This window comes from Sceloporus undulatus, chromosome 6 (assembly GCF_019175285.1).
Source record: "Sceloporus undulatus isolate JIND9_A2432 ecotype Alabama chromosome 6, SceUnd_v1.1, whole genome shotgun sequence".
Taxonomy (NCBI): Eukaryota; Metazoa; Chordata; class Lepidosauria; order Squamata; family Phrynosomatidae; genus Sceloporus; species Sceloporus undulatus.
In genome coordinates, this window is record NC_056527.1 from 30,182,704 (window position 1) to 30,195,737 (window position 13,034).

Consider the following 13,034-nt stretch of genomic DNA (forward strand, 5'->3'; position numbering starts at 1 on the left):
TGCTCTTTGAAATGACTGGGTTTTAGAATGAAAAAAGCCCTTTTAAAAATTCATTTCCAAAGTCTGTTAGCTAAGTACACATTTCTGCAAATTAAACATTAGATGGAAAACTTCGATGTCAGTGTTCAGTGTTATAAAGGATGTTTAGATCGCAATAAACTTTGACTGTAAGGTTGTTTCAAGTTCATTGTGATTTTCTGAACTTTGATCTAAGTGAGGTTTGTTTCTTTTACCCACATGAATATCATACGGCAGTGTGCCTTGTGCTATTTGAAAATAGTATAAAGCACAAATAGTTTATAAAGTAGAATTATTTTTGGTGCATGAAAGCAATTGTCTTATGATACTCTACTTCTATCCCAGTTAGATGGAAGATAGCATGTGCTAACGATTGTATTAAGCACTGCAAAGCTTTTATTTAATATAAAAATAATCTGCTGTACATTGATGTAAACTAGGAAGTCTTGAGTTCCGGCACTTAGACGCGGATGTGGTCATGTGATAGTGTGAGTCATTGTACTATAGTGTGCAGGTATTTGCTTATGTTATTAACCACACTGTGTTAGAGCAATAAAGTTTTGAACTAGAAGCCTGTACTAGTTAATGAAAAGGCTTCCGTGTGTGTGTGTGTGTGTGTGTGTTGCATGCCTTAAAGTCACCTGTCAACTTAGTGACCCTGTGGCAAGGAGCATTCAGAGGTGGTTTGTTAGTTCCTTCCTCTGAAATATAGCCGACAGCACCTGGTATTCATTGGTGGATTCCCATTCAAGTACAAACCAGGCTGACACTGCTTAGTTTCCAAGAACAGATGTGTGCCTTTAGGGTATTTAGGTCTTCTTACAGGATGGATGGATACATGGCTTGGAAATACGTACTTTCCAAAAATGACATTTTATTCTCTTATCCCATAGCTTGAACATGCTAAAGTTACACAAACAGAACTCATGCGAGAGTCCTTTAAACGGGAACAAGACACCACTGAATTACTCAGATGTCATGAAGAATTACAAGAGCGATTTGATGAAGAAGTTAAAGCTAGAGAGCAGTTGGCACTGGAGCTCAGCAAAGCAGAGAGTAAGTGATGAGTCATCTGGTATATAAGGCTTACATATTATTTCTCTCTAGTTTAGTAATCTCTGGCATCCCTCCCAAATGTTCAGATAAATTATAAAAATATCTTTTTTCCCCTGTAGTAAAGGAGAATGCAAGTAAATAGAAAAGTAATTCAAATTGTTAGAAAAGAAAAGTGGAGCGAGAGCGTGTGCTCAGAAATGAAGACTAAAACACATAACTGATTGTCTTCTCTAAAAGTTAAGGGGAAGATAAAGGGGGGTGGGAATTTTAGAAGTTTTCTGCAATGTATGATCTCACGTTTTCTTCCAGTCTTGCACTTCAAACTAAATACAGTGAAAGGTTTGTTCCTTTGAAGGCCACCATTGTCACGTCTTTATTTCTGTGATGCATAGCATAATTTGCTTGCATATTTATTGATGGAGAAGACAACTAAATGAGAATTTTAATTATTAGTTCTGCTCAGCAAATTTGATAAAGAATTCTTTCATCAACTTCAACATTTTCAGTATGCATGCCACCATTAGTTGGCAGCATAAAGTTATAATAACACACACTATAATGCCAGCCTTTGCATATGATGTACAATCTGTTGAACCTGTATAGCAAGTTTATATGGCAGCAGACCTCCTATAACCATTTGTTAACAGACACTGTAGGGTAAGACACATTTTCAGATTATTTTACAAAAACTAGAGACAGGACATAAAATAAAAATTTATCATTTAGGGCCCAAGCCTAATTACATTTTTATAACTACTTTTTGAAGTCGTTACTAGGAGAGTTGATTTTAAGCTGTGGTATTTTTTCAACATAAGATAGCTTTTCAGCTAACTTCTATCCAAAATACACATGATCCCAGATTTTAAATGTGTGATCAGGTGTCTAGGTTATGGATCAGTGGATGTTTAATTTCAAAATTCAGAGAGACCAACTTCACTGAACCATCAACAAGATGGATAATAAACACAGTATATTTTCATTAGGGAATACTAAAATAAAAATATATTATTTACTGTGTATGAAATGCAAAATAAATTCATTTAATACTTGAATCTTTGTGCTTTATTCTCAAAAAGCCTAGGTTTTATAAATGGTCTCAAAATACAATCTTGTGTTGTATATTGGCAATGTTTTCATTAGTGCTTAAGGGCAAACTTGTATTCAGGGTACCATTCCTAACTCATTTACTAACGTCAAGGCAAGCCTATTGGAAAGTGTATCTGGACTTACATCTGAATTTCACTACATAAGATTTATTTATTTATTTTTAGGAAACATTAGGTAGTTTACTAACATGCTCTTAGGTAATTCATGTGAAAGTGAGCACCATATAAAAGTTAAAGAATATTTTATTTATGGCACTTTCTTAGAAAAAGCATTTGGAAGGTATGCCACTGATGGACCCAACAAATTTATAACATTGCTTTGAATGTTATAAGTAACATGACAAATACCCCTTAATTTTTTACAAAAATAAAATTACCATTACAATTACAAAATTTCTATTTTCTATTGTTACATTATATTCTTACCACTGATTTACTACAAATGAATTAAGCCCATCTGTCCTGGTATAAAGATACAAATCTCCATCTGCACTAAGTGCAGCCATTGCTTCTTCCTGCTTCATTTAGTAGTGAATAATTTGAATTCCACTGAAAATGCATGTTTTGTTCTGTATTGCAGTTTTGATATATTTGGTGTTAATAGGCTCATATATATATATATATATTAAAAAGTAGGATTCATTAGGATTTACTAGAGTAGGATTCAAGGGTTTTTTTTGCAACTAGCATCGCATCCTTAGCCCCATTACCACTATATGTGTGTGTATGTAAATAGAGAGTGTTATTAAATGAAAGGGACATTGTGATATGGTATGGACGAAAGGAGGAAAATTCACTTGGTAAAACAATTATTTAAAGTAATTTAAAGTTCTTAAATTACTTAAAGCAAACCTGAAGTACCTAAAGTAATTATTTAGATCACATCCAAGTTCAGGAATTCTAATTTCTGTAATACTTACAGGAATTCTAATATTCATAAAGTATGGGGGTGGAAACCAAATAAATAATGATAACAAAATACTTGGAATGTTGAGGTCTTATTGTGAAAAGTTATTGTGGTTTACATAATCAGTTAGTATATAGACTCATCACATATATGTGTGGTAATCCTTGATAGTCTAATGGGTTCAAATCTCAACTTCATTTTGCTATTACACAGAGGGCCCACAATTGGGGAGGAAGCAGTTTAGTACAAAGTGTAAAACCTTTGATCATATCGTATTCTGTTAAGAAATCTTTTCACTAACAGCTAGCACTGAAGTTTATACTTCAGTTTTGATTAGCTTTGAAGCAATCAACTTAACTTGTGAAGAATTGTAGTACTTTGTACTGATGCATCTCTTCTAATCTGACCATTCATAAATCAGTGTTTTTGGTTAAAAGTGTGTTGACATAATATGCCATAGGGATGCATTAACCTGCCTTCTTTAGCACTCCCCTTCTCATGATCCTTAAAAATCTGTTCCAAAATTGTTGAGAAGACTTTTTGGCATGACATAGAGCCACAGTGGAAGGGAGAGTATCTGCTGGCAATGGATACTGAAGTAAACTGTTGAACCTTGGCCAGTATAAACATATTTTTGAATTATTGTCCCTTCTGTGGACTTTTTTTTTTTTTGCATTAATGGTCTATTTTAGCTGTAGAAGAATCCACTCCTGAGAATCCTTTCACTATTAATATGTAGAATATCTAAATTAAATGTATACACACATATACACGCAATGAGTATCCAGCTTGTTGGGGGGTAATTAGCTTACACATTGTAAATCACTTAAGGAGTGCTTAAGTGCACTGATAAGTGGTATAGAAATGTATTTGCTATTGCCATTGCTATTGCTCCAATAATTGTGTGTGAGAGGGAGGGGAGGGAGACTATTTCACATGAACATCATAAACTCAACCCACCCTAATAATTTTGTTTCAGACATGTAAGTCAAGGTATATAGTTCTTCTTTAAGCAACACTAAAATTGAAGATAAAAACGTTAATGTTTGAGTTGTTTAGGTTGGGGTAAAGTTTTTCAACTCAGAATTTCATACTGCATTTGTTAGTCTAGTCATACTTGCCAAAAGGTTTTTGAACATTTGTTTTTGCTGTACATTTGAAATATATACTTGTGGTTTTTAGCATTTATTTTCTTCTGATAGATCTTATTGATGGCTATGCAGATGAAAAATCACTTCTGGAAAAGCAAATCCAGGATAAAACAGATGCAATAGACCATCTTGAGCAAGAGCTTCTGTGTACAGGTAACAAATTACAGGAACTAGAGGCTGAGAGACAACAGCTTCAAGAAGAGAAAGAGTTATTCTTCAGACAAAAGGATGCTATGAAAGCTGATGCAGGACCAGTAGAACAACGTATGTATTACTCACAATCTTTCAGATATGTTGACTGGGTTTACCAGTTACTAATGCCTGTATTTTTGTTAAAATGTAGAGGTGGGAGAGGAGAAAGAAACACTAGATAATTTGCCTTCTGTAACACTGTTTTTTATACTGTACCACATGTAGAGAATTGTTGCACCATGCTAATTGCTCCTTGCTTGTGGAGCAGAGTGACTTTAAACAAATCACTTTCCATAAACAGAGCACCTGCAGTACTCCAGATAACTTCACCACTATCATATAGTGGAAAAGATATGGTAGTCTATGTATAGTGGAATTAGGATCCACTAACTAACCTTTACTTTATTTTTCATATCATGCTCTAAATAATGTGAGAGACAACAGCTTACTTATTTGGGTAACCCATGGTAACACATTCCTTGCCTGGCTGGGCTTGAGTCCTAAATATTGTTCCTGGAATTGACTCACTAAGATTTTTGCCTGCAGAATGAACAGTAGGAATGCTGGTCTTATTTTGGGGCATCTCTCCATACTGAATGCAGATTTTATTGACAGGACTGAATCCATTATAAATATACTTATAAAAAAGGTAACCACCACATTTCATTGATAGAAAAATCTCATTCTTCCTCTCAGTAGTGAATGGTTCAGTTGAGATATCCAGGGTATCTTAGGTTAAGATCTCAGAGTCAGATCTCTGGCTGCTGGCAATCTCTGACCACCCAACTCTTTCCGTAGGTAAATTTTTGTCTGTTTCTGATAACTTGGTTAAAAGGTAAAGGTATCAACATAGAAAGAGATATGGTTGCTTTATTTAAGGTAACTAGAATGTTAGGTCTACTAAGATACACAAGTACTACATGGTTTCTAACTCAATATGCTTAGAATTAATGGCAAGTGAAGTTACTTATAACTCACATGGTTATAAATGAAGCCATAGCAGAAGGTTATGGTAGTACTCAGCAGTCATCACTGTATCTTGGGCAGCAAGACACAGCATGGCATATATCCCTCTGTAGCTCTATAACTGAAGACTTGAATACTAGATTGAAAGTTCAAAGTAAAGTCTTTTGTCATAGCCGAATTATTTGATACTTCTCTAATCCAGAAAGGAGTGCTAATTACATTTTAGATTGGGTGGGAATCATATATCCCTTCAGCTGTTACTCAGTTACACGTCCCATCATTCCCCACCTTTTGCTCTGCTGGCTATGGCTGCTGGAACTTGCACTCCAACAACAGTTGAAGAGGTGCATGAACCCCATCCCTGTTGTAGATGGTAGGTCTATAGATGCACAAGGTTACTTTATAGAGGGTGTTATGCAATTTACCTATTGGGGGTTATCAGTACCTGTGTACATCTTAACCCATTAGAATTTATTTATTGGATTTATATCTCATCTTTTTCTTAAAATTGGTTTCAAGAAATGACAACAATGCTGGTCATTGGAAGCACAGATTTTTAAATGATTAGAAAACAGCCCATTTAATATAACAAATTCTTGTGTGACACTCTGGCTAGCATTTGCTTGTCATGAAGAGCCTCTACAGATTGGAATAAAGAGCCAGAGTGGGGGCGTGGCAACTGGCCGCCCCCACACCACCCTCATGTCACCTGCCTGACCAGATGACGGGTGGCGTCACGCTGCATCTTCGGCGCAGCGTTTACATGCGCTGTGCCAAGAAGCGGAGAACATCTGTTGCCGCAGTGGCTAAGGTGCTCTTTCCTCAGCGCAAAAAGGAGCCACTTTTTGTGGCTTCTTTTTGCGCTGTGGAAAGTCCAGATCAGGGCTGCGGCGTTTAGTTGCCACAGCCCCGATACAACAAGGAAAGGACAGCTGCAGGCCTCTCCAAAGGGATGGTTTATTGAGGCCCTTAAATACTTAAAGTGGATTCTGGTGTAATATATTAGTTATGTCTGTGGCTCTATCCATCAGAATGCTCAGAACAACATTTTGCCTTATAATAATTATGTGAAATAGACTAGCCTACATGATGGTGTTTGCTCGTAATCTACTAGTGAACTTCATAGGGGAGCCACCCCTTGCCCAAATACACTGTGCTCAGGAAACAAAATCTGTATTTTATTCTATTATGTAGTGTTGACCTTTTGCTGGGTAGTTTATAGAAACAATATACAAAGCTTGTTTAATGTGAATAAATGTTTGTTCAACCAATATTTGCCTTTATAAAACAATCCATTATTTAATCCTGTATTCAGTGCAAAACATCTTTTTTAAATGCTTTGGTAATGTGGGTAAAATTATGTTCTAAAGAAGCTTAAAGAGGAATATGCTTTCACCTGCATGTGAAATATAATTTTTAATGTGAACAAAGCAGCAATAGTTAAAGAGGTAGCTATTACCAATTCATTACTCTTTTAAAAGCATAGTATTTAGAGCTGTTGATACTGTGTTTTCTCTTTTGCACTGTTCTTGTAACCAATAAGTTTAACATTAGGTTATCATTCTGAATGCCTACTGGAACAGATGTGATGTGAGTTGGCTGTTCATAAGACTTTCTAGAAAATAAATGTGTTCCACATTGAGATAGTAAGAAAATGCTAAACTCTTGTACAGTACTTAACAAATTAATGATACATTTCTTACATCATCAGGCATTTTCATTGACTTCCACATTCTGTCTTCAGCTTCATTTTCCTCATACAGTATTGCACCTTGAGTAAAACTATAGATGGCATGTGAATTACTTTTGCTTCTTGTTTTTTTCTGTTCTCCTAGGCCTAGTAGATGCTGCAGTCGATGCAGCTTCCCAAGCAGGTGTGTTCGTATATTGCATGGCCAATCTTTCATTGGGTGGCAGATTTAACAACTACTGACACTTATTAATCATGGTCTCTCTTTGGGCTTTCTGCTTACTTACATTATCTTTAACTGGCCTGCAGCTTTCATACTGTATTTCATGCCCACAGTGTCCTTTTAAATAACAATTGCTCACAATTTCTATGTTCAATGCATCTGTAAGTTCTTTTTTAAAAAAGCAGATTCATTAAATAACCATCATCTTAGTCACTCAATGATTTTTGAGTTTAGGGTTTGGTTTTAACTACAAATAGATCAGTTGATAATATACTTGGCAAATATGATTTCTGTATTGATGTAAAACGATTAAGGAAGCAAGGATGATGTAAGATGATGGTACTCAAAGATCTGTATTGTATAGTGCAAAAAAGTAACAATAATGGTCATTGTCTGGTGACTTTTCTTTCTTTGATTTATTTGACAAAAATCCTGAACCATATATTTATTTGTAATAAGCCTACTTCAAAATCAGCAGGGGATTGTGATTGCAGCATCGATATCCTTTATACTAGGGGTGAGCCACAGTGGAAGGAATGGATACCATTTCACCCTACAAAAGCCACATGGCTACTCCTGGCACAACCAGAAGTGATGACACATCACTTCTGGGTCTTGGAATCAGCTAAAATATGGCTTATCTTGGATTTGGAAGGGGAACCAAATTACCAAAAGGTTTTTCAAAATTTGGGGGGGGGGGGGGTTGTGTCTGGGTTTCATGGGTCACTGGGAACTTCAAAACAGGTTTCCAAGGCCTATATATAGTCCATACAGTACACTTTCCCCCTCTCTTGCTTTATATTAACAAAGCATATTATACGTGCTCATCACATGTGGAGAGTCCATGCTGTCCAGCTATGAAGCCTCAGCTTCCATTAAATATGAACATAAACATGCAGTCTTACAGGAGTGGCAGTCTTAGTGGAGTGGTATGGTGCTATCTGCTGCAGCAGCTGCCACTCTCCTATGGTCCCGGGCACTTTCTATAAACTATGAAAAACAGTGACAGGGTTATTACCTGCAAGAAGAACCCAACTGCAGAAAATCCCTCTTTCTTTTTCTTGTAACTCACCAGGAGAATGTCTGTAGTATTTCTACATTAAAATGTTGTATGTTGCACTTGCTGGAAAATCTGTGTTGACTTGGATCAGTCCTACTGGATGAGAAGATAGTTGGGTTTTAATAACATCATACACCCTCCCCAGTGTTAATTAAAATCTATATACTTAACTGTTCATGGTGATGAGATGTGTTGCTATATTCCTAAATAACCAATTAAATCAGTGTGTTGTAAAGAAAGCTGAGACGTCTCAGTCTTTTCTTCTGGGGTTTTGTATGATTTTTTATGTTAACTTTTTTCTTTTTACTGAGAGATGCCACATAATTTTGATAAAACCCAAACTTATTTCCATCCTTTGTTGTACTGTAGCATGAACACAGTCTTGGGAATGGTTTTGATCTGACAGACTTAATGAAGTGTATGTAACTTTAATTTTTTTTCCCCATAAAACAGAGTTGCTGGCAGAGACAGAAAAGCTAATGAAGGAAAAAATAGAAGTGCAGAAGCAAGCTGAAAAAGAATATGACTACCTTCAAAAGCAGGTGAAGGTACTGGAAACTGATATCGAGGAACAAGTGAACCGGTTTTTAGAACTAGAGCAAGAAAAGAATGCAGAACTAATGGATCTAAGACAACAAAATCAAGCTCTAGAGAAACAGCTGGAGAAAACCAAAAAATTTCTAGATGTAAGTAAGAGACATGTAACAAATCAATTAGCTTTTTAAAAAAAATAAAAGAGGGGGGAAGTTGTAGTTTACACTGTACAGTACACTGAAAAGGGAGTACTTTTTAAAAAATCTGTGCCGTTAAAACATAGTCATTCTCCAAAGAATGAGAAAGACAAACACTACTCTGCTGATTTTAAGATGTGACAGATTCAAATTATAAAATACACAAATGCCTATTAAAAGGCTCTCAAGGTATTTGAAGAGAGAACAACATTTCCCTTGATATAAAGCAAGGGAAGAGATTAATTGGTAATATTATAGAGATGTAATGTTACCTGACACAATGAATAATAAGAATTCTTTATTTTGGTGTAAAGTTGGCTATGGCATTTGTCTGTTTACTGATGCAGATTTGATTTTTGAAGACTAATCTGAATGGGCTGTTGTAGTACAACCAGAAATTCTGGTTGGACTGTAAACCACCTGCACAATATAAAAGTACTAGATAACTGTGCAGTTCTGCGAGACATTTACAACCTTTATTTTCTACATTGTCTCTTTACAGTGCACTATGTTACAAATAAAAATGTATTGACATTGATTCTGCCATAAATGTACAGACAAGGAATGGTGTGCCAACGATCAGTCTGCTTTCTTTTCCCCAGTGTCACATTCCATTAGTCACAAACGAGGTAGCCAATGATATTTCTGACAATGCTGCAGGCAGCTGGTGCACATTACAGCTAAAGTGCTGTGCAAATGTGGTTTTGTATTAACGTATTTTCCGGCGTACAAGACTACTTTTTAGCCCAGGAAATTCTTCCCCAAAGTCGGGGGCCGTCTTGTATGCCGGAAAGCCCCTGGGTCCTAAAGAGAGCCCTCAGCAGGGAAGCCTTCTCTCAAAGGCAAAGAAGCATCCTCCTCCGTTCCTTCCCTCCTTTGTTTTTTCCCATTCCTTCCTTCCCTCCCTTTCTTTCCCCCTCCTTCTTTCTCTCCCTCCCTCCTTCCTTCCTTCCCTTTTCTTCTCTTCCTTCCTTCCTTGCTCCCTCTCCTTCCTTCTCTTCCTGTCCTCCTTTTCCTAGCAGCAGACGGCAGAAGGTCTCTCTACCTTCCCTCCAATGTGTGACTTTCACACAAAAATGGGGACCTTTAAGAGCTTTTGGTGTGATTTTGGTGCTTGGCTCTATTTCAAAGCAGATTTGGTGACTTGCCCATTTCGGCTCCAGCCTGATAGCAAGGCTGGCTACAGAGCAACCAATCCTGTTTGTCTGGAGTCACACTAACAGCCAATCAGAAAGAGGACAGTGGTTGCCCCCCCCCCCGCCCTCACAAAACTACAATTCCCAGGGTTCCCCAGCACTGAGCCAGGGCAGCTAAAGCGGTCTCAAACTGGAGTATTTCTGCAGTATGGATCGGACCTTGAGCATTTTTAATAATGAAGGTCCAAAACACACTGCAGAAATAATCCAGTTTGTGACCACTTTAACTCTCCTGGCTCAGTGCTAGGGAATCCTGGGAATTGTAGTTTGTTGTGGCACCCAAGCTCTTTCTGATAAAGAAGGCTCAATGTCTCACAAAACTACCATTCCCAGGGTTCCCTAGCACTGAGCCAGGGCAGCTAAAGCAGTCTCAAACTGGATTATTTCTGCAGTGTGTCTTGGATCCAACTCAGGCTGCATCTTCATTCCAGAGACAATCCAGTTTCATACCATTTTAACTGCCATGGCCCAGTGCTATGAAATCCTGGGAATTGCAGTTTGTTGTCACACCAAAGTTTGCTGATAGAGAAGGTTAAATGTCTCAGAAAACTAGAATTCCCAGGATTCCATAGCACTGAGCCATGGCAATTAAAAGGGTGTCAAACTGGATTATTTCTACAGTGTAGTTGCAGCCTAACACGTTTTGATTTGGCACAAAGCTTCCTGGGCTTTGATTCCAATAGGAGCCACTTGAACTGCCACGGCTCCATCCATACAGAATCCCTGGGATTTGTAGTTTGGAGCAGCCCCCCCGCATTCTTTGGGCAGAGAAGGCAAAAGACCTTATAAAACTACAAATCCTAGGATTCCAATAGGATGGAGCAGCAGCTCTTAAAGTGATGTCAAACTGCATTAATTCTAAAGTGTAGATGCACCAAGAGGAAGGGTGGGAGGAGTTGTCAAGGCGGATGAAATAATGTTGTGTATGCTGTTATTTCAAACGTGGAACACACTCCTTCCTCAGAGTGTAGTGGAGTCTCCCTCCTCTTTCCCTCCTTTTCTTCTTTCTCCTTCTCCTTTTTTCTCCTCCCCGCTCTTTCTCCTCTGTCGCTGCTGCTGCTGTTGTTGTTGTGTGCCTTCAGCTCCTTTCTGACTTATCGTGGAAGAGAGGGGTGGTCTTATACGGTGAGTATATCCCAAACACTCTATTTTAAGTTGTAAAGTTGAGGGGTCGTCTTATACGTCCGGTCGTCTTATATGCCAGAATATACGGTACATTGTTAGATGAAAATAATCCAATCTCTAATAATATGGATTTGAAATACTAGTGACTACTACTTGTGTCAATAACAAATAAGCTAAAGCAAGGACCATATATTAATTCTGATGTTTATTTTGCCATAAGAAATATAATGGTTTACATTACAGGAGCAGGCAATTGATAGAGAGCATGAGAGAGATGTATTCCAGCAAGAGATACAGAAACTGGAGCAGCAGATTAAGATTCCCCAAAGATTTCAGCCAGTCAATGATCACCAGAATCGAGAGGTTTGTACATACATTTTTAAATTGAGGACAATGTTACAAAAATAAAACTTGATTATATACATTGTTTGAGCAATTATCCAAGGGTTTTTGTGGGGTTTTTGGCTATGTGGCCATGTTCTAGAAGAATTTATTCCTGACATTTCGTTGAAAATTTCAGAGAATGCTGGCATAGAAGTGAGAGGGATGTGTATATGTATGTATGTGTACACACACACACACACACACACACACACACACACACTGTTTGAGTCTAGTTTGGGAGGAGTGGTTTATATGTTAATCTGTGTATTGTTCTGTTGTTGAATGGCAAGGCCTCAGGGTGGGAGGATATGCATAGAGGATTTGTGTCTGCTTAATTAATGGTCCATTGTCTGCTGGGAAACTTATCGGAGACTTCATAAACTGTATGCTTTATGAAACAAGCACTATCATGTGCCTCTTGCATTGCCCTTCCTTCTCCTCCTCTGGACATCTTCAAAAAGAGGTTGGACAGTTGCTTGCTAGCTAGAGATCCTGCACTGAGCAGGGGGTTGGATTTGATGGCCCATGAGGCCACTTCCAGCTCTATGGTTCTGTGATTCATTCTACTATGCCCCAGCTTCAGTTTGAAGATTTAATACCCAATTGCCTCTGAACCAGGAAACTGTGGCTTAAAATTGGTTAGCAGCCCAAAAAAAGATATGCTTTGGATTAAGGTATGTTCTGCAGTCTTTTACACATTTACTTGATAGTAAGCTGTCTTAGTTGAAATGGGTCTTGCTTCTGAATAAAAATGTGCATGATAGGGCTGCAAATTATTTTAATAAGTTTCCTCTGTAACCACATATAACAGGGTTAATATACTAAGCACTGTTGCTTTCTCACTAACATATATTGGGTCTTTCCCCTATTTCCAGACCCTGTACTGGGTGCTAAACCACTTCTCAAAATAATAAAACTGTAGTAGTTTGCAAAGTGGAGTGGAACAAGAGGTAGCAAAGAGTATTGTTTGAAACAAAACATCACAAAGTTTACAGGACATTTTAGCAGCACCTGGGCATTCCCAGAGACCCAAGAAAAGCTAGCGTGACATGGATAAAAAGCTCCATTCTGCAGCTACCTAATGAAACAATGGCTGCTTTCAGAAGTATAGAATCGTAGAATTGGAAGAGACAGGGCCATACAGCCCAACCCCCTGCCATGCAGGAAATCTCAATCAAAGCATACCCGACAGATGACCATCCAGCCTCTGCTTAAAGACCTCCAAGGAA

General features: G+C 37.7%; 1 protein-coding gene across 5 annotated transcripts in view; it reads left to right on the forward strand.

The window, feature by feature from the left end:
• LOC121932637 (A-kinase anchor protein 9-like) overlaps window positions 1-13,034 on the forward strand; it is an 86,258-nt gene that overhangs the window by 39,098 nt on the left and 34,126 nt on the right. For 4 of the 5 annotated variants that reach the window (XM_042471480.1, XM_042471482.1, XM_042471484.1 and 1 more), the window contains 5 exons: window positions 912-1,074; window positions 4,290-4,502; window positions 7,232-7,270; window positions 8,823-9,055; window positions 11,665-11,784. In XM_042471480.1, the coding sequence (XP_042327414.1) occupies window positions 912-1,074; window positions 4,290-4,502; window positions 7,232-7,270; window positions 8,823-9,055; window positions 11,665-11,784 (768 nt within the window). The remainder of the gene's footprint in view (window positions 1-911; window positions 1,075-4,289; window positions 4,503-7,231; window positions 7,271-8,822; window positions 9,056-11,664; window positions 11,785-13,034) is intronic. The other variant, XM_042471481.1, reaches the window with a different exon arrangement.